The sequence below is a fragment of the Danio rerio genome, chromosome 5 (assembly GCF_049306965.1).
Source record: "Danio rerio strain Tuebingen ecotype United States chromosome 5, GRCz12tu, whole genome shotgun sequence".
Classification (NCBI taxonomy): Eukaryota; Metazoa; Chordata; class Actinopteri; order Cypriniformes; family Danionidae; genus Danio; species Danio rerio.
The window spans coordinates 70,659,850-70,682,505 of record NC_133180.1 but is presented as its reverse complement, the minus strand read 5'-3'; the positions used below and the strand labels follow the sequence as shown (position 1 = coordinate 70,682,505).

The window sequence follows — 22,656 nt, the reverse complement described above, 5'->3', positions numbered from 1 at the left end:
GAGGGGTTTAGGCCAATTCCAGGCCAGTTCCTAGCCATTTCCAGCCTGTTCAGGCTGGGAGGTGACTAGCTAAATCCAGCTTGACCAGCCTAGCCAGGCTGCGAGCCCAGCCAAAACCAGCTATCTCCAGCTTAAACCAGGCTGGTCACTCGAGGGGATGATCTATGCTAAGCTAAGTTAAAAGTGCTCCCTTCGAATCTGAAGATTGGCAACACTCTAAAAAACGTTGAGTTATTTATTAAACCCACTGGTTGAGTTAGTTATTTTTAACCTATATTAAGTTATTTGTTAATAACTCAACCAGTTGAATATTTTGTGCTTTGTTGGGTTATTTATAACCTTTATTTGGTTATTTATTTAATAACTCAACCAGTTGGGTTAAAATTTTGAATTTCAACTGTCAACTGATTTAACGGACAAAACAGCTGTATTATCCATGTGTAATGTTGTTTTTGTCTTATAAAGTTTAATTAAGCTATAACAATAATATTGTAATTTTTTATCAAATCACCTCTCCTTGTCAATATTTTATATCCATTTCACCATCCAGGACCATCTTTTAGAAGCGTTTGGATGTGCTTAAATTATATTGTACATTGTGGACACTGAGTGAAGCCTGCTGGACAGTCTCTACAGCACACAGAGCTCCAAATTCTGCTCCATCAACACATGATGTTCTGCTTGCACAGTTTATAACTGTCTGCACTTTGTTCTTTTCCTTCATTGTTTGTGATTGATAATTTTTTTTAACAAAAGTGTCTAGAACTAAAATAAAGCATTTTCAATATTTTTTAAAAAAGTATGTTATTTGTTTACACAGCTACAATTATAATAATAGTAGTACTAATAATTAATAGTAGTACTAATAATAGTAGCAATAGTAATACCAGAATGGAAAAATAACATTTAATCAAAATAACCCAATGCATTGGGTTAAAATAAGCCATAGTTGTGGAAGGTGCTACAATAACTTAAGTTGTTACTTAATACATTGGGTTATATGTTGGGGTATTTTCAACCCAACTACTTTAACACAATAAAATAGATTCACAAAGGGTCAAACTTAAATGTTTATCTCTAGGGAATTCAATTTTTTTTTTTTTACTGAAGTGTTAATATGATTAATTTATGTCTCTACACAGAAAGTATTAAGATTTCTAATGATAAACACATATGTTTTATGGGTTTTGAATGAAATGATGGTGACCGTTTACTCTTTTGTCTGAGTTTCTTTCTTCTGTTGAACACAAAGGAAGTTATCCTCAAGAATGTTGGAAACGGGTAGCCACTGACATCCATATGAGGAATTAAAATCTACTATTGGATGTTAATGGCTACCAGTTTCCAACATTCTTTAAAATATCTTCCTTTGTGTTCAGCAGAATAAAGAAACTCAAATATGTTTAGGGAAAAAAAGAATTTACTTTTGGGCGAACTGTGCGTTTAAAAAGGGGAAAAAAAACCTGTTTATGTGGTCACAAATGAAATATATGGCAATGACAATGTGATAATCAAAATGAAAAATAAGTAGTACGCACCTTATATTGCTTGGCGATATTCTGCTTGTGGCTTTCTTCCACCTGTTTGAACTTGGTTTCCAGTCCTCTGAGCTGCACCTCCATTCTTTGCACATACTGCAGGTCTTTCTGAGTCCTCTGGTCAAGATTCTGGATGGACTGAGTCATATTCTGGACCTTAGAGACAGAGAGAAAGAGAACATGAGAGGACTCACAAGTAGGGCCAGACAGAATCGGCAGACATTTTTTGCTATTTCTGCTGAGAATTTTGTAAAAAAAATCTGTAGAAACTGGAATTAATTGGGGAGTATTGTAACTAAAAATAATATATTTTTTAGATTTTATTTAATTTTTACAATGCAAATCCAATTGAATACGCTTATTTGGTTAACGAAGCAAGTCTCTTCTTTAATATATCTACTAAAAGGCAGAAAATATTACCTTACAAACTGTATTGTAAGTGTATAATATAAACATATTAGTCAATAATATAATAATAAAATTAATTTAAAAACTGAGTAAATATAAATTCACACACATTTACACAAGAAATAAAGAGATTCACTGATGGGTTAAAAATCTGAGGAAATCTGTGGATTTCTGAGAGCACTGATTCTGTGGGCCTACTCTAAGCCATGTGACGGGTGAAAACCTTACCTAACACGTAGAGGTGCACCGACTGTCCAGCCAATTTCTCCTAATTTATTCTAGATTTGCATATAAATTGCACTGCAATGATTTTATATTACAAATAATGTAAACAGAACATTAACAGAAGACATGACAGAGCACAGATGTCCCAACAAACAGTCTGGCAGCACCCACAGAAACTTACCAAATTTCCAAACCAAACTAAACAAATACTGACTTTTGTTGACTTCATACTTCTTTGATTCTGTGATTTTTTCAACTGACTTTAAATTAAAACAAGGTATGAAGTTTTCATCATATCTCATGTTTAGGCGATCACTTATATTCAAATTATGTCAAATTCAACTATACAGCTAGAGTAAATATCGCAGTTCACCCAAAATAAAAATTCTGTTCATTTACTCACTCTCCAATTGATTTAAACCTGAATTTCTTTCTTCCTTTGAACACAAAAGTTGTAGGAATGAAATCAAATCAAATCAAATTAATTCAATATGTAGCATGCACTGCACTTTAACCAATCCATACTGTGTGAATCCATACTGCTACAACTATGTGGACACCTATTCATTGTACATATCGCTGTCAATCTTACATTGTCCTGTTTCTTTCTTTTTTTTTTTTTTTGGGGGGCACTGTCTGTATTTTGCACTGTCATTGTATTTGCGCTGTCTGTATTTTGCACAGTCATTGTATTTGCGCTGTCTGTATTTTGCACAGTCATTGTATTTGCGCTGTCTGTATTTTGCACTGTCATTGTATTTGCGCTGTCTGTATTTTGCACTGTCATTGTATTTGCATTGTCTGTATTTTGCACTGTCATTGTATTTGCATTGTCTGTATCTGTATTTTGCACAGTCATTGTATTTGCGCTGTCTGTATTTTGCACTGTCATTGTATTTGCGCTGTCTGTATTTTGCACTGTCATTGTATTTGCGCTGTCTGTATTTTGCACAGTCATTGTATTTGCGCTGTCTGTATTTTGCACTGTCATTGTATTTGCGCTGTCTGTATTTTGCACAGTCATTGTATTTGCGCTGTCTGTATTTTGCACTGTCATTGTATTTGCATTGTCTGTATTTTGCACTGTCATTGTATTTGCATTGTCTGTATTTTGCACTGTCATTGTATTTGCATTGTCTGTATTTTGCACAGTCATTGTATTTGCGCTGTCTGTATTTTGCACTGTCATTGTATTTGCGCTGTCTGTATTTTGCACAGTCATTGTATTTGCATTGTCTGTATTTTGCACTGTCATTGTATTTGCATTGTCTGTATTTTGCACTGTCATTGTATTTGCATTGTCTGTATTTTGCACTGTCATTGTATTTGCATTGTCTGTATTTTGCACTGTCATTGTATTTGCGCTGTCTGTATTTTGCACTGTCATTGTATTTGCATTGTCTGTATTTTGCACTGTCATTGTATTTGCATTGTCTGTATTTTGCACAGTCATTCTATTTGCATTGTCTGTATTTTGCACTGTCATTGTATTTGCGCTGTCTGTATTTTGCACTGTCATTGTATTTGCGCTGTCTTTATTTTGCACTGTCATTGTATTTGAGCTGTCTGTATTTTGCACTGTCATTGTATTTGCATTGTCTGTATTTTGCACTGTCATTGTATTTGCGCTGTCTGTATTTTGCACTGTCATTGTATTTGCATTGTCTGTATTTTGCACTGTCATTGTATTTGCATTGTCTGTATTTTGCACAGTCATTCTATTTGCATTGTCTGTGTTTTGCACTGTCATTGTATTAGCATTGTCTGTATTTTGCACAGTCATTGTATTTGCATTGTCTGTATTTTGCACTGTCATTGTATTTGCATTGTCTGTATTTTGCACAGTCATTGTATTTGCGCTGTCTGTATTTTGCACTGTCATTGTATTTGCGTTGTCTGTATTTTGCACTGTCATTGTATTTGCATTGTCTGTATTTTGCACAGTCATTGTATTTGCATTGTCTGTATTTTGCACTGTCATTGTATTTGCATTGTCTGTATTTTGCACTGTCATTGTATTTGCGTTGTCTGTATTTTGCACAGTCATTGTATTTGCATTGTCTGTATTTTGCACTGTCATTGTATTTGCATTGTCTGTATTTTGCACAGTCATTGTATTTGCGCTGTCTGTATTTTGCACTGTCATTGTATTTGCGTTGTCTGTATTTTGCACTGTCATTGTATTTGCATTGTCTGTATTTTGCACAGTCATTGTATTTGCATTGTCTGTATTTTGCACTGTTGTTGTATTTGCATTGTCTGTATGGGTATTTTGCACTGTCATTGTATTTGCATTGTCTGTATTTTGCACTGTTGTTGTATTTGCACTCTGTATTTTGAACTGTCTGGAGCCCGCACCTAAGCTTTTCACTCATCATAGCACACGTGCTGCTGATGATGTGACAATAAAAGTGATTTGATTTGATTTGTAAAGCAGCAGCCATAACTTCCATAAAATGATTTTTTTTCCAACTTTGGATGTGCGGAAATGGAAAAAAACAAAAATGTGGTGTATTTATAGTTAAAGTTAGAATTATTAGCCCCCCTTTGAAATGGTTTTTCTTTTTAAATATTTCCCAAATGATGTTTAACAGAGCAAGGAAACTTTCACAGTATATCTGATAATATTTTTTCTTCTGGAGAAAGTTATTTGTTTTATTTCGGCTAGAATAAAAGCACTTTTAAATTTTTTAAAAACCATTTAAGGGACAAACTTATTAGCCCCTTAAAGCTATATTTTTTCAATATTCTACAGAGCAAACCATCATTATCAATAACTTTCCTAATTACCCTAACCTGCCTAGTTAACCTAATTAACCTAGTTAAGCCTTTAAATGTCACTTTAAGCTGTATAGAAGTGTCTTAAAAAATATCTAGTCAAATATTATTTACTGTCATCATGGCAAAGATAAAATAAATCAGTTATTAGAAATGAGTTATTAAAACTGTTTAGAAATGTGCTGAAAAATCTTCTCTTCTTTAAACAAAAATTCAGGGGGGCTAATAATTCTGACTTCAACTGTATATGTACATATAATATAGGAAAACGGCCAATTTTATATATGTCACATATATTAAAAACCCAAATCAAAACATTTATTAAAACATTTACCGTGTGGGCGATTGGTTGCTTTCTCCCTAGCATTCTTCAGAAAATTTAGTTTTGTGTTCAATAGAAAAAAGAAACTTATACAAGTTTCAGACCATCTGAGTGTGAGTAAATGTGAGGAAATTTTCATTTTAGGTGAATTTTCGTTTTCCCTTGAGCAGTGAACATCACTGAACATAATTTCTGAGATGATACCGATCGGTCCTACTTTCACATTTTGAAACTGGCTCACAAACAGAACCTTATAGGACCAAGTTAGAGTTTAAAACATTTTGTTTAATAAGTAAAAGATCCAAAATGTACGCACACAAACACATGATGTCAATACGTTGTCACAGAATAAGAATATACAGATAACATATTTCACAAAAATGTTAGATAGAGTGTGCTGTCTGTGTGAGCAGAGCATGAGCAGTGCGTGTTTTTTTCGGCGTCCATGTTAACAGATTAGAGCTTTCATATCGCAAGCAGAAGCAGAGGCGTGAGTGTCGCCGAAGCAGCAGTGCCCAATAACAATAACTCATTGACCAATAACACATTGAATGACAGTAAAAAGTAGCAATTTTACCCAATAAATGAATCAATAGTTTTCACTGATTTTAATATATTTAATCAAATGAACTTAAACGATTAAAAACGGCAACAAATATTTATTTAGGCCTGATCTACAAAACGAAATTTAAAAAATAAATATCATATTTATTATAAATGTATTTTATCATTTATAAAATTTATAAATATAATATAAATATCATTATAACTATATTGTATAAATATTATTATTATAACAACAGGCCAACATCATCCTGACAATCAAAAACTAAATGACATGATATCACAGATGATTGTCTTCTGACCGAGTGCACCTGAAAAGACATGAATGACACTCCTCAGAGTGTGAGAAGCATGGGCTACAGCTCTTTAGGATCTGGATAATTTGTAAAATAAAGACTCTTAGGTTAAGGTAACAGCATAGGAGGAAGTTGCTGTGGGCCTTGGTGCAGATGAAAAAAGTGTAGGCCTGTTTATAGATAGATAGGTAACTACATAGAATAGGCCGAGAAACATTGATCTGTGCAGCAGCTGCCGATGAGCTGCACGCTGCAGTCGCAGCTAGTGTGAAAGGCAAACCCTGCGTGCTGCTTCTGCTCTCTATATGTGCTGCGCACGCGCTGCTAACGCTCTGCTTGTGCTTGCAGTGTGAAACAGGCGGTACAATTTCAAGCTGACAGATTAACCTTACTATATCTTTTCATTCAGATAGTACTTTCTTTATAGATTATGTCTGTATCATGTATATTTCAAAAGAAGTAATTCTTTTGTTCTTCGTTTGAGGGCAAGAAGTTCGAAAAGTCTGTGTTTCAAACCTCCTCTCCATGAGCGATTAGCCCTCCAGTATATTCATGCTGCTTCATCATGAAGTTATTGTTTTGGATGTTGTTCTCCTGTTTTCCTATCTGACTTCCACTGATATGAGATATGAATCAATCAAAGAAGCTGGAGTTTTGTAACACACTTACTGATTGCATAATCACCACAGGTGTTTAAGAGCCAAAGCGAACTCCCCTCAGAAAGCTTGCTTTGAGATGAGTTGTTTTGATCTGCCGAAATGAACTCAATATGACCTTTGTTTTGGCTGGATTTTATTTTAAATTTCCTCACTTCAGTTCGTTGTACAACGACAATTGGAATCAGACAATTTTTGCTTTGAAAAACCGAGATCGGTGCATCACTACTGAAAAGATTTATTAAAGCCATTCGTCGTGCGGTTTAATCTGTCAGTGGGGCTTTGTGTGGATTATTTTCAAAGGTTACTTTTTCCAGAAGCTGTCTCAGTTGCTTGGTCCTGGCGTCCCGTGAGCACATGGTCTGCTGAGGAGCCACAACCGTGCACACACACCTGCCCTCGCTGTCCTGCGCTGAGCTGTACACCTGCCACGACTCCTCAGGGTTCGCAGGCAGCACCTGGGATAAACAAAGAGAAAGAAGGTCAGTGACTGATCGCCGTGTGTTTTATAGGAAGCAGCTTTGTAGCAAATTTATCCTTTCTGCCACTGCAGTCTTTGAGAAGGTTAATTGCCTGAACAGTACACAAGGGCAGAGTGAGTGTTTTTGGCCAGTTGATGCTTTTCTCTGTGCAAGAACTTTAAAACAGGGGTGAGTTTGCCAAAACTTTTGTTAGCCAACTAAGTTGGCAAATTCTGCCGTTCAGATGAACATTCACAAACACCGTCACCAACTTTTATGATTGGAACCGCAGCTCTCAATCTGTGGCTATAAAGCATAGCTTATTCCTGATGTGACATATGGACAGACCGTAAAGGTAACCAAATTAGCTATGGAGCCAGATCGCTGTCAAAAATAATATGTTTACAAAATATTTGTAAATTGAAAACATGATTCATAAATACAAAAATCATTCATTCATTCATTCCTTTTCTTGTCTGCTTAGTCCCTTTATTAATCCGGCGTCGCCACAGCGGAATGAACCGCCAACTTATCCAGAACGTTTTTTACGCAGCAGATGCCCTTCAAGCCGCAAATCATCTCTGGGAAACATCCACACACACACACACACACAACAGACAATTTAGCCTACCCAATTCACCTGTACTGCATATCTTTGGACTGTGGGGGAACCGAAGCACCCAGGGAAACCCACGCGAATGCAGGGAGAACATGCAAACTCCACACAGAAACGCCAACTGAGCCGAGGTTTGAACCAGCGAACTTCTTGGTGTGAGGCGACAGCACTACCTACTGCGCCACTGCGTCGCCAATACACAAATCCAATTCACAAATTCAAGGCACGATTTATGAATATGCAAATCAAATTCGTAAATTCAAAACACAATTATTTAATACACAAATTTAATTCGGAAATTAAAAAACACAATTCATGAATATGCGAATCCAATTCATAAATTCAAAACACGATTCAGAAATACACGAATCCAATTCGCAAATTCAAGATACGATTCATGAATATGCAAATCCAATTCGTAAATTCAAAACACAATTAATAAATACACAAGTCTAATTCGTAAATTTAAAACAAGATTCATAAATATACAAATCCAATTCATAAATTCAAAACATGATTCATGAATATGCCAATCCAATTCTTAAATTCAAAATCCACATATTCTATTAGTAAATTCAAACACGATTCATAATTTTGCAAATTCAATTCGTAAAAAAATGTAAAGACGATTCATGAATACGCAAATCCAATTTATAAATTCAAAACATGATTAATGAATATGCAAATCCAATTTGTAAATTTAAAACACAATTCAAAAATACACAAATCCTATTTGTAAATTGAAACAGGATTCATAATTATGCAAATTCAATTCGCAAATTTAAACCATGATTCAAAAATACTTAAATCCAATTCGTAAATTCAAAACAGGATTCATGAATATGCAAAACCAATACCTAAATTCAAAACACAATTTATAAATACTCAATTTCAATTTGTAAACTCAAAACAGGATTCATAAATATACAAATCCCATTCATAAATTCAAAAACGATTCATAATGCACAAATCCAATTCATTTGCCAAAAATATTTATGATTTTTACTAGTGAATTCAACAATTGTTGGTTTACAAATTTACAATTGGATTTTGCAAATGTACTATCTCTACATTACAGATCTCTACATAGCAGTACTATCTCTACATTTCATTCCATACTGGCACACATACCGTCTGTGTCTGTCTTTAGAGATTTAAAGAGCTGTTTTGAAGAGTGTGCATGTTGTATATCAATCTTAAATGTTCAATTAGCAAAGGTTATCACTCCACTACCTGCATGATGTCACTGACAGTGTGGCTAATGTGGTAGTAAATTGTGTGTATCCAACGTAACATCATTTAGTTGGCTGACATCATTTTGTGATTGTAAAATTATAAAAATGCTACATTATAATCAGATAGAGGGTATATTTAACAAATAAATGATAAATGACAAAAAATTTACCTGATAAGTAAATGTACAAATAAATTGTAAACTATTTCTTTGTAAAAGTTGAAAACCTTGAAAAACCCATTAATACTAATAATATTACTAATAATTTATTATTATTATTATTATTTATTTATTAATAACAATTGTTTTATTATTATTAAACAGTCATGTTATTATTATTATTATTATTATTATTATTAACAATAATTATTATTATAATAATAACAATAATAATACCTATAAAATATCTATAATAATAATAATAATAATAATAGTAATAATAACAATAATAATAATAATAATAATAATAATAATAATAATAATAATAATAATAATAATAACTACTACTATTATAATAATAATAATAATAATTATTATTATTATTATCATCATCATCATCATTATTATTCATATTATTTTCATCATTATTCATATCATAATAATTTTCTGATAATAATATAATATATTTTGCAATATAAATTGCTAAAAAAACGGTATACATGAAATGTTATGGCAGGCTAGAAAAAAAATATTTTCATACCTTGAGAGTATTTTTCAGTGAGAAAATAATAAACACATACAGCAGCGTGCTACAATGTATACAATGATTTTCCAGCAAACACACACACACAACACACACACAAAACACATAAATCTTCAAAGATATATGGTAAGAAATGAAATGAAAGGAAATCACAATAAAAATAATTATAATTCTATAAGATGAATAAGCCCTAAACATACTTATTTGTTGATCTGTGTATAATCATCATGGCTTTTGTTAACAGCCATTATAGAAGTAAATACCAGTAAACATTCATATATTAAATACAAAAATAGGCTATATGGTAAGTGAATATAGCAGTGAATATTCTGTAGGCAATGCATTTTGGTGTATTTAAACAAAACTGATTTATTAAACAGACATATTTATTAAAATAATGTTTTACTCACCAAACATATTTAGAAATTGAAAGATAATACTATTAAATTCAAGCGAAATATTGCAAAAATACATTACAACCTACAAAAATTCAACGTAATTTTTCATTTATTATTCTTCTCTTGATTTTTCCTCTTTTTTAAATTTGTATTTAATATTTTCTATAACATACAGTTTAAGTCAGAATTATTAGCCCCCTGAATTATTAAACCGCTTGTTTATTTTTTCCCCAATTTATGTTTAACAGAGAGCAGATTTTTTCAACAAATTTCTAAACATAACAGTTTTAATAACTCATTTCTAATAACTGATTTATTTTATCTTTGTCATGATGACAGTAAACAATATTTACTAGCTAGATATTTTTCAAGACACTTCTATAAAGCTTAAAGTGACATTTAAAGGCTTAACCAGGTTAACTAGGCAGGTTAAGGTAATTAGGCAAGTTATGGACTAACGGTGGTTTGTTCTGTAGACAATCAAGAAAAAATGTAGCTTAAAGGGGCTAATAATTTTGTCCTTAAAATGGTGTTTAAATTTAAAAACTAATTTTATTCTAGCCAAAATAAAACCAACAAGACTTTTTTCCAGAAGAAAAAATATTATCAGACATACTGTGAAAATCCCCTTGCTCTGTTAAACATCATTTGCGAAATATTTAAAAAAGAAGAAAAAAATTTGAAGGGGGATAATAATTCTGACTTCAACTGTATAAATTTGGCTGTACTAGTTTTTGTGTCGTTATCGTAAGTTATTTTGTTAGATTAGGCCCAGATTTAACTTGATTAATCTAATGTATATGCACAATTATAATATTGTAAAGCTTCCTATTAAAAATATGAAATTAAAAGAGAGATTTGTGAGGGGTGTACTTATATATGCTGAGCACTGCATCAGTAAATTCTAATTAGGCCAGCAGATCAAGAACATGAAAAAATTGTATTATTAAATCCTGCAACAGTGTGTGTATTGTTTATTACATTCACCCACTTCCATTTTGTTTCTTCAAGTCCTTCAAGAGCAGAGCAGTGTATCAGTGGTCAATATATCTTGACAGAACACACTTTTCTAAGGATTTTCACAGTAGCTGCTTTGACGCGAAATGATCTTTTTTCTCAAAGGGGATTTTTTGACCCAGTGGCTTTACATAAAAGAGCCATCTGGAAGAGAGAGCGTTTCCGTATGTCTTGCCCTAATCCTGAGTAATCTAATGAATAATCCATATTCATATCCAATGTGGACAGAAAGCACTTTTTTATTAAATTCAAAGGAATGTCTTTGTAAATCTGCCACCACCGCAATGCTGAATTCAGATTATGAAACAGCACTATATATTGTCTAAGAATATATTGTATAGAAAAAACTATAAAAGAAGAAATCACATCTTTATCTTACTCCCAAACATCTGATTAAACTAGTATCGATTTTAACTCAGGATTTCTAAGGTAGCAGGTGACTAATAATAAAATGAGCCAATACTATAAACACACTCAAAGTCAATAATGTCCCCGCCGAGACCCATTTTCACCTGATTGCGCCGTTTGAACCAGAGGAAACAAAGGTTTTTTTGTAAATTGGACGAGCTGGATAACATTGGATATCAATTTAAATTAATAACGCTGTCACGGTCGCGTCAACTCTAGCCAGATGGCTCCTATCACATCTGTCCCATAAACTAACACCTTCTGATGAACTCAAGATATCTTTAAACGAAGAAAAAGAAAACAAAATCACCAAACTAAGCGATATATAATATAGGTGAAGAGTTTAGATGCAAAAACCTCTAAATGCCGTCTGAAATTTTACTCTAAAATGAGCATTTTTATCAGGCTCCTGTGTGTATTTTCAGTAACGTTACTTTTATGGCAAAGAATAAGTCCTTTCTTTAAAGTAAACTATCTCATTATAGGATCTTTAAAGAGAAATAACTCATTATAAACAAAGGCTGAGAAAAAAAACATTTACAATGCAAAAAAGGTATGTATGTATGAAAATGGTACTTGAAATTGGTGTTATTGGCATGTTATGGAATTTAACTATGGCAAATACAGAATATGAACCTATATAGGTACATTTATGCATGTATATATGTACATGTATATATGTACATATACATTTAAAGTCAGAATTTTTAGCCCCCCTACGATTTTTTTCTTTCTTAAATATTTCCCAAATGATGTTTAACAGAGCAGAGAAATTTTCACAGTATGTCTGATAATATTTTTTTCCTCTGGAGAAAGTCTTATTTGTTTTATTTTGGCTTGAATAAAAGCAGTTTTGAATTTTTTATAGTCAAAATTATTTGCCACTTTAAGCTATATTTTTTTCGATAGTCTACAGAACAACCATCGTTATACAATTGTATTTTTATAATATATATATATCATCATATATCATATTTTTTTATAACAAAATTGTACATTCCTGTCTAGAATATGAGATGTCATTTTCTGCCACCTTTTGTCCTTCTAGTGCATCAATGCAGTTACATTAAATAGAAATATATATATATATATATATATATATATATATATATATATATATATATATATATATATATATAACCCAACAAAGCACCAAATATTTAACTTAACTGGTTTAGTTATTAATAAATAACCCAACAAAGCACCAAATATGTTTAACTTAACCATTGTGTTAAATAAATAATGCAACATTTTTTAGATTGTACGATACTACCAGGCTATAAGTCGAAAAATTCAGATATTTGCATAGTTTATTATATTCAAAACTGACTTTTTCCCAAGTGTGAGTGGATATTTTATATTACATGTCAATTAACACGCCATGTAAATAATAAACATGTTTGTATTTTAACTAAGATGAACAAAGAGAATGAGAAAGAAAGCACAGTCAGGTGAACTCTAGCTACAGTAGATGGTTCCTATCACCTCTGTCCTAGAAACACTTTGAAACGAAAAAATAAATAAGTAAAAATAAGCAAAGTAATTAAATGTATAATAATATTACAAAATTGTACATTCATGTACAGAAGAGGAGATGCTATTATCTATCTACCTTTCGAGCTTCTATACTACAATGCATTAATGCAGTGACATAAAACTCAAATATAAAATATATTTTAATAAACAGTATGACATATCTATCAATGCAAGATACAAAAAAATCTATCTTAAAGATGTCAAACACAATATTTACAATATAGTGCAGTTATTAAATAGTTAGACTAAAGTATCAGATTAAGTAGGACTAACTCTGATATATAATGAATACCGATACCTAAATATGAGGTGTAGGGTAATACAATGTTACAATCTATAAGACTAACTACATCCATATGATATTTAGCAACATGGTAGCCAACCTATTTAGTAACTAACTGGTTTAGTTATTAATAAATAACCCAAAACAAAGGTTAAAAATAACCCAACAAAGCACCAAGTATGTTTAACTCAACCATTGTGTTAAATAAATAATGCAACGTTTTTTAGATTGTACGATATACCAGGCTATAAGTCGAAAAATTCGGATATTTGCATAGTTTAATATATTTAAAACTGACTTTTTCCGAGTGGATATTTTGATTAAATAAATAACAAAATAAAGGTTAAAAATAAACAAACAAAGCAATACATATTTAACTTAACTAGTTCAGTAATTAAAAATAGCACAATAAAGATTAAAAATAACCCAACAAGGCAGCAAATGTGTTTAACTTAACCATTGGGTTAAATAAATAACGTTTTTTAGAGTGTATACTACCAGGCTATAAGTAAAAAAATTCACATATTTGCATTGTTTAATATATTCAAAACAGACTTTTTTTCAAGTCTAAGTGGATATTATATGTTTCATTTTAATTAACACACCGTGTCAATAATAAACATGTTTGTATTTTAACTAGAAGATGAACAAAGAGAATGAGGAAAACTCACGCCAGTGCTCCTGTCCGGCACACCCGGGGGTGCCACGCTTAATTTGGTGCTATTCAGACCTACTAGAGAGGGCAAGGTTTGCGACATCCAGTTGGTGATCATCGCCATCGTGCTGAGCACTACTCCAATTTTCAGCAAAGGCACCGACATCTCTGCTCTCCTCTTTCCCAGTATCCTTCATTATACACATTCCAGTGGAGAGCTGTGCGGGTAACCTGCGCGACTGACTGGGGTTACGCGCTCCTGCGAAGCTCCCGGTGTAAATAAATTCATCTCAGGCATTTCTACGCGCACTATCCTATACAGCGAACTTTATAATTGCGCTTTGTGAGGATAAGAGGACGCAGCTCTGTCTTCTCTCTCCACTCGAATAATGACGGCAGTTCAGCGGAGCATCTCGTCTCATTGGTTCCGCGCCCCGCCCACCCGCTCGCTATACTGCTGAAATATTCATAAATATCACTAAAGCCTCCTCCTGGCGCTTGACGCACGGACATACTAAATCACTTAGCACGTACAAAGTTTTCTCGTGGTCTCACGATACCCACGCTGTCAGCAATATTTAAAACAGCTCTGACTGCTTTTCAAGCCTTAAAAGATTATTAATTTTGGAGGGATACCTTAATAATTAATAACCTACAAAATTATTATTTAAAATAATATACATTATTATATAATGATAAAAAATAATGCGTTATTATTATAAGGCTATTGGAAAAATCTGACGTTGCGTCATTTATTTTTTACCTGCAATATACAGTTGAAGTCAGACTTATTAGCCCACATTTCTAAACACAATAGTTTTAATAACTCATATCTAATAACTGATTTATTTTATCCTTGCTTGATGACAATACATAATATTTAAGAAGATATTTTTCAAGATACTAGTATATTTAGTAAGTTAGGGTAATTAGGCATAATGATGGTTTGTTCATTCATCAATCGAAATATAATATTAAGGGGGCTAATAAAATGGACCTTAAAATGGTTTTAAGAAATTAAAACTGCTTTTATTTTAGCCAAAATAATACAAATAAGACTTTCTCAAGAAGAAAAAATATTATAGGAAATACTGTGAAAAAATCATTGCTCTCTTAACTATCATTTATATTGGACAATGAAAAAAAATTCACAGAAGGGCTAATAATTTTGATCTCAACTGTATATTGCGATATAAATACCATTTTACCAGATGACTTTAATAGTTTTGTTTGTAAATAATTAATTTAAATTTAGTGTCAGGGTTTCTGCAGGTTTTACTAACCTAAATTGAAGACATTTTTAGGACCATTATGAATAAAATTTTAGACTTATACAGGGTTAAATGCTAAAGATATTATTTTCAGAATATCCCAGTCTGAATAGAATTTGACTTGCCTTATCAAAAATTATTACAATTCCATACATTTAATAATACAATAATAATAATAATTTGTTTGAATATTTTTTATATATCCATTCACAAACCCTATATAATCCTGACCAAGAATAGAACAAAGCATAGCAGTCAATTACTTCAGTCTACAATACACTGCAAAACCCACTAAGTTAATGTAACCTAAACCATTTGAGGAAACCGATTGCAACAAACCGTTTAAGTTCAAAAACTAACTCTAATGAGTATTGTGAATAAAAAATAAAGGTCAGGCCAGTATGCTCAGCAGTAAATAAATAGAGAACTATTAAGCAAATGTTACTGTAAGGAAAGTAAATAAATGCTATTTTTAAACAAAAAGTTTAAAGTTTGTTGGTGATTGGGTGTTAATGGCAAGATTGGGTAGCTACTATATATGTGAACAAATTAAAATTAGAACCTGTTAAAAAAGATTTAAAACCTACAACACAACATTTCAGCAGATTTAAGACTTGTAAGGCCTAAAATTTAGCTTTAAGACGTTTAAAAAAAAATTGAGACCCCGTGGATACCCTGCAGTTTGATTTGCATCGCAATTTGCATAAATTAAACATTTCAATCATTGATAAATACAACAGATCAAAAACACAAGTCAAATAAACAGTGCTTTACAGTTTTCTTGGGAGACTTAATAGTGAACTATAGAAATCTAATAATCAAATGAAAAACAGCGCTGTATAGTCATCATCATATTAATAATTCAATCAATTAAACCTTAGTTAAAGTTACAGACTATAAAAATGCTTGTCTCTAAATGCTTTAAACTCTGCTGAAATCCTCACACAATCACAAACCTTTAAAAAAACACATGCAAATGATAAATTTGTACACTATTATCGTTATACTTTTCAATTGTTCATGCCTAATTGTGAAAATATCAACTTAATATTGATCCTGTGATGTGACTATTGTGTATGAGCACATTGCAATATCGAAGTGATATATAAATTGAGCAGCGACTAGTTTTTATGCACAAAAGTGTGATGGTAACGTTTTCAGAAATAGCTTGCAAAAAAAAAAAAGGGTGTTCATAAAAACCACAGCTAATTCCTACATTTCTCTTTAAAATTAACCTTAATGCATGATTTGAAAAGGGATACACCTGTCTATATAAGGTCCCAGGGTTGACAGTGCATGTCAAAGAACAAACCAAACATGAGGATAAAGGAATTTTCTGTAGACCTCTGATACAGGATTGTTTCAAAGCACAAGGCTGGGGAAGGTTACAGAAAAATTTCTGCTGCTCTGAAAGTTCCAATGAGCACAGTGGCCTCAGTCATCCATTAGTGGAAGATGTTTAGAACCACCAGGACTCTTCCTACAGCTGTCCGGCCATTTAAACTAAGTGATCGGGGGAGAAGGGCTTTAGTCAGGGAGGTGATCAATAACCCGATGGTCACTCTGTCTGAGCTCCATCGTTCTTCTGTGGAGAGAGGAGAACCTTACAGAAGGACAACCATCTGTGCAGCAATCCACCAATCAGGCCTGTATTGTAGAGTGGCCAGACGGAAGACACTCCCCACCTGGAATTTGCCAAAAGGCATCTGAAGGACTCTCAGACCATAAGAAACAAACTTCTCTGGTCTGATGAGACGAAAATTGAACTCTTTGGAGTGAATGCTAGGCGTTACTTTTGGAGAAAAGCAGGCACCGCTCATCACCAGGCTAATACCATCCCTACAGTGAAGCATGGTGGTGGCAGCATCATGCTGTGGGGACGTTTTTCAGCAGCAGGAACTGGAAGACTAGTCAGGATAGAGACAAAGATGAATGCATCAATGTACAGAGACATCCTGAATGAAAACCAGCTTCAGAGTGCTCTTGACTTCAGACTGAGGCAACGGTTCATCTTCCAGCAGGACAATGACCCAAAGCACACCGCCAAAATATCAATGGAGCGGCTTATTGAACATCTTTGAAGAGATCTGAAAATGGCCGTACACCGTCGCTTCCCATCCAACCTGATAGAGCTTGAGAGGTACTGTAAAGAGGAACGGGCAAACATTCCCAGGTGGGCAGGTGTGCCAAGCTTGTGGCGTCATATTCAAAAAGACTTGAGGCTGTAATTGCTGCAAAAAGGTGCATCAACCAAGTGTTGAGCAAAGGCTGTGATACTTCTGTACATGTGATTTTTCAGGTTTTTTATTTTTAATAAATTTGCAACAATTTCAAAAACTCTTTTTTTCACATTGTCATTATAAGGAAATAAATGAATTTAATCCATTTTGGAATAAGGCTATAACATAAAAAAATGTGGAAAAAGTGACGTGCTATGAATATTTACCGGATGCACTGTAAATTGGCCGTAGTGTATAAGTGTGTGTGTGGATGTGTATGGGAAAGGCATAAAAACATATGCCAGAATAGTTGGTGGTTCATTCCGCTGTGGCGACCCCTGATAGATAAAGGATAAGCTGATGGAAAGTTAATGAATGAATGCTGCCTGATGTTTACTACATTCTTAAAAGAAATAGTTCCAAAATATGTTTTTTGCAGTGATGCCATACAAAAAACGTTTTTGTTTGGGTTTCACATAGGACCATTCAGTGATTATATAATTTATTTATTTTTGATAAGTGAGAATAACACTAAAAACAAACAACCTTATCCTACTTTTCAGAATCTTATCTGAAAAGGACAAGTTACAATTGAAATCAGAATTATTAGCCCCCTTTAAATTTCTTTTTAAAATATTTTCCAAATGATGTTTAACAGAGCAAGGGAATTTCCACAGTATGTCGGATAATATTTATTCTTCTGGAGAAAGTCTGATTTGTTTTATTTCAACTAAAATAAAAGCAGTTAAAATTTTTTTAAACACCATTTTAAGGTATTATTAGCTAGATTTTTTTGATCGTCTACAGAACAAACCATCGTTATACAATAACTTGCTTAATTACCCTAACATGCCTAGTTAACCTAATTAACCTAGTTAAGCCTTTAAATGTCACTTTAAGCTGTATAGAAGTGTCTTGAAAAACATCTGGTAAAATATTATTTTCCGTCATCATGGCAAAGAAAAAAGAAATTAGTTATTACAGATGAGTTATTAAAACTATTATGTTTAGAAATGTGTTGAACAAATCTTCGCTGCGTTAAACAGAATTTGGGGAATAAAATAAACAGGGGGGTTAATAATTCTGACTTCAATTGTGTGTGTGTGTGTGTATATATATATATATATATATATATATATATATATATATATATATATATATATATATATATATATATATATATAGTATACACTGCTCATCGGCTAAATACAGCATGCAGTAGACAGAAACACACATTATTTAATGTGCTAGAATAAAATAACCACAATTTGCAATGCTCTGTGATTACCTCATTAAACTCTAAACCATCAGCAGATGTTAGATTAAAAAGATAACTCACTCATACACACCTTTTATTCACAAGCCAGTTCTGAACAGGGGATTTGACCTGGATAGACTAGAGACACTCTTCAGCTCTTAAATTGACTTGACATTATTTAACCAACAGAGGGCAGTGCAGGTTTCATTCTCATTTAAAAAAATTTTTCTTAGACTAAAGTTCCAATCACCCCCCCCCCCCCCCCACCCACCCCAACCGTACACAACTTTATCTTCCAATTAGACATCTTTAGTTCACATACTGTAGACACATTCTTAATGAAGTGCCGACAAATTAGCACTCACACCCGATCTCTTCTTTCACACAGACTGAGTCTGAGCGCATCCTCATATCCTCCTAATTACCTGTCCTCTTTCATGCACTTTTTCAGGTTACACACTCTTGAAAATAAAGGTACTAGAGCTTTCACTGGGGTGGTACCTTTTCAAAAGATACACATTTGCACTTAAAGAGTCCATAATGGTAGCTTATATTTGTACCTACACATTTTAAGAGGTAGATACTTTTTAGGTACTAATATGTACCCTTGAGGTATTAATATGGACCATTTATGTACAAATGTGTAGCTTTTAAAAAGGTACCACTCCAGTGACAGCTCGCGTACTGAGAGTGTACTGTGGGTCACTGATTTTGCACAAGCAACTTCCTTTCTGTGCTGGTATGTATATATTATATGTATATACATTTTTAGGAGCTAATATGTACTTTTTAACGCATTAATATTGACCATTTAGTTTTAAATAAGTAGCTTTTGTATTTTGGCTGCAGCCTTGTGTCAGCTGATAACTGGTTTTATTAAAATATTCAGTCATCAACCCCTAAACCCATTTACATCAAATTATTCTAGCAAAACTGATTTTTAATATGGGTTAAATAAGGTAGAACAGGATATTTAATGTAGCGATGGCAGGTTAAGTAGTTTATTTATTTTAATAAAATAAAAAAAATGCACATATTCAATGCACTACATTGCACTGATTCATTCATGTTGAATTGTTCAATATTTGCAATTATGTTAACATCTATCAGCACACTTCTGATTATTAACAGCAACCTGTACATATATTCATCTATTGTTAATCTCTGTTCATCACTAATACAACCTGTATATAAGGTTCATAGTACATCCATATGTAAATATCCCCATAGTTTTTCTATCTGTATCCTGCACTTGCTGCTATTGCACTCCTGGTTGTACCCAAACTGCATTTGTACATATGTAATGACAGTAAAGTTGAATCTAATCTAATCTAATATTTAAGCATTTATTAATAATGGATAAAAAACTTATTTTGATAAATTAAGTTTACAGACTATCTAAAATAGTGTCTCACATCTTGATAAAAGTTGTATTCTGTAATATGGAGTGCTACTAACTCTATAGTTATGATATTGTAATTATAGGGATGGAAAAATGTATCACATCAACCACAATTTTTATTAAGTCATTCAAGAAATACACCCCCCCCCCCCCCCCCCCCAGTAATTTATAATTTGGTACAAAATACAATCATCCCAGGCACTAGTTTCAGATTTTAAAAGAAATCCAGCATCATTTTTGTAAATGTTTAAATTATTTTACTATTATTAAGTGAAAACTGAAATAATAATAATAATAATAATAATAATAATAATAATAATAATAATAATAATAATAATAATAATAATAATGATAATGATAATAATAATATGAAATAACATATTTGGTTTTGGAGTTTGCATGGTTATTTTTCCTCCGGGTGCTCTGACTTCCCCCACAGTCCAAAGACATTCGCTATAGGCAAATTAAATAAACTAAATTGGCCATAGTGTATGAGTGTGTGTGAATGAGAGCATTTGGTTGCAGCTGGAAGGTCATCCGCTGTGTAAAACAGCTAGAATAGTTGGCGGTTCATTCCGCTTTGGCGATTCCTATAATAAATCAGAGACTATGCCGAAGGAAAATGAATTAAATAATGAATGAATGACATTTGGTTTCTTGTGCAAAAATATCTCACAATGAATGCAAGAAGAGCCTAAATGATTATACACTCTCGGAAATAAAGGTACAGGTGCTGTCACAGGGTCAGTACCTTTTTAAAAGATACATATTTGCACCCAAATAGTCCACAGTGGTACCTAAAAGGTGTATATTAGTACAAAAAAGTAGCCTACCTAAAAAGTACCTTTGTGGTACCATTATGGAACTTTCAGTTACAAATGTGTACCTTTTGCAAAGCAGTGACAACTCCTGTGTTTACTTTTGAGATAGGGATAAACAATCATTGCATTATATTATGATTTTCATCGATTTATAATTAGACACAAGGCACTTATAGTTTCAGAAATCTAACTCAGTTAAATATATCATCCGATAAATCACAGTTCTTGCAGGATTTAAAAGATGTTTAGCGCAAAACAGCTGGTGGAGGACCTAAAAAGGAGCCTGAATGAACGTGCTAATTCAATTTTCTGTAAGTCTAATCACCTCGCCCCTTTCAATAGTTATTACAATTTGATGGACTCACCAGCAGAGATTTCCCCACAATAATGTCAGGGGCTTAAGGGAAAAGTCATTTCTGAATAGAGAGAGCATCGTCGTGGAGTGTGGAGAAAGCAATTCACTTGCTATTCTCGTCTTCAAAGTGAGATTGTAGAGTGTTAGAGACAATCACAGCGTGTGGATAATGAGAATACACTGCACAAGCAAACCCCACAGTGCTTTATCGTCAAGAATAATATCACAGAAATGATAAAAACCCATCTCTCTCGCACTGCTAAAATGCATTTATCTTCAACCACCAATTCACAATAAAAGTTACTATAAAATACCCCTTCTAGCCATGTGCCATTATAAACCTCAAGCTAGAAGAATACCCCGTTGTGATAATTTTTTTCTCCTAAAATCATATTAGTTAATATCCCGACAGATTCATAATCACGAAATAAGCTTATTATGATCATATCTGCTTAATTATCCCGCTGAAAATGGCGTTTGAAAACCTACTTGGGTGAGTTCGGTACCCATCAGCACCAGGAGGGTGAGACTCAGGAGCTTGTTTGCAGGCTGCATCTTCCGCCGCCGATGCCACCTGATCCGGGAATACAAAAAATCACATGCAAGGCTGTTTCTCCCGTGCAGCTGTCCGGCTCGATGCTTCCTCTTGAACGGATCTTAACCCAACGCGTTTTAATTCAGCGGCAGAATGAGGTGAAGATGAGATTGGGATGGTTTTGGCTTTGCATTGTTTTTTCTTAGCTCATCTCAGCTTCCTCGCCTCCTCTCTGGACCCGATCGCGAATGAACAGGGATGAACGGGGAAAGCGCCGTAAATATTACTTCATCACTAGGACAAACTTGGCTGGTTAATACGAGAGGGAGTAGGTGTGGGCAGGAAATTTGACAAGCGGGGCCAAGCGGCGGTGCTGAACCGGATGTGACACGGGATGACGGGGGAAATTCGAAAGAAAAGCGCACCGAGGGAGCGGAGAAGCTGCGGGGGTCCGAGGAGGAGAGAAACCCGTGATCTGCTCTCGAAGACTTGAGCTCTCAGTGCATCATCGGGACAATGACGAGGATAATACAGCATACTCGAGGATAATATACAATATAGCCTACATATCATAAGCAGGGTATAAGGAGATGCGAAGGTGCCTTGCAGACTGTCCTCAATCGGGTATCATTGCAAATCAATCCAAACTCAAAGTTGAAACAAGATTAAAGGCAATTTATCGATGAGAATCATGATA

At 33.4% G+C, this 22,656-nt stretch overlaps 1 protein-coding gene across 6 annotated transcripts in view; it reads right to left on the bottom strand.

The window, feature by feature from the left end:
* olfm1a (olfactomedin 1a) overlaps positions 1-22,213 on the bottom strand; it is a 48,098-nt gene extending 25,885 nt beyond the window's left edge. For 3 of the 6 annotated variants that reach the window (XR_012405842.1, XM_005165598.6, NM_001002491.2), the window contains exons 1-3: positions 21,914-22,213; positions 7,096-7,245; positions 1,539-1,694 (exon numbers count right to left, since the gene is read on the bottom strand). Coding sequence is in view for 4 of the 6 variants with exons in the window: in XM_005165598.6 (XP_005165655.1) it covers positions 1,539-1,694; positions 7,096-7,245; positions 21,914-21,979 (372 nt within the window). In the remaining 2 variants the exon portion in view is untranslated. Of the gene's footprint in view, positions 1-1,538; positions 1,695-7,095; positions 7,246-14,114; positions 14,493-21,913 lie in introns of those variants that run through there. The other 3 variants (NM_001327879.1, NM_001327880.1, XR_012405841.1) reach the window with 2 other exon arrangements.
* Positions 22,214-22,656: the final 443 nt, after the last annotated feature.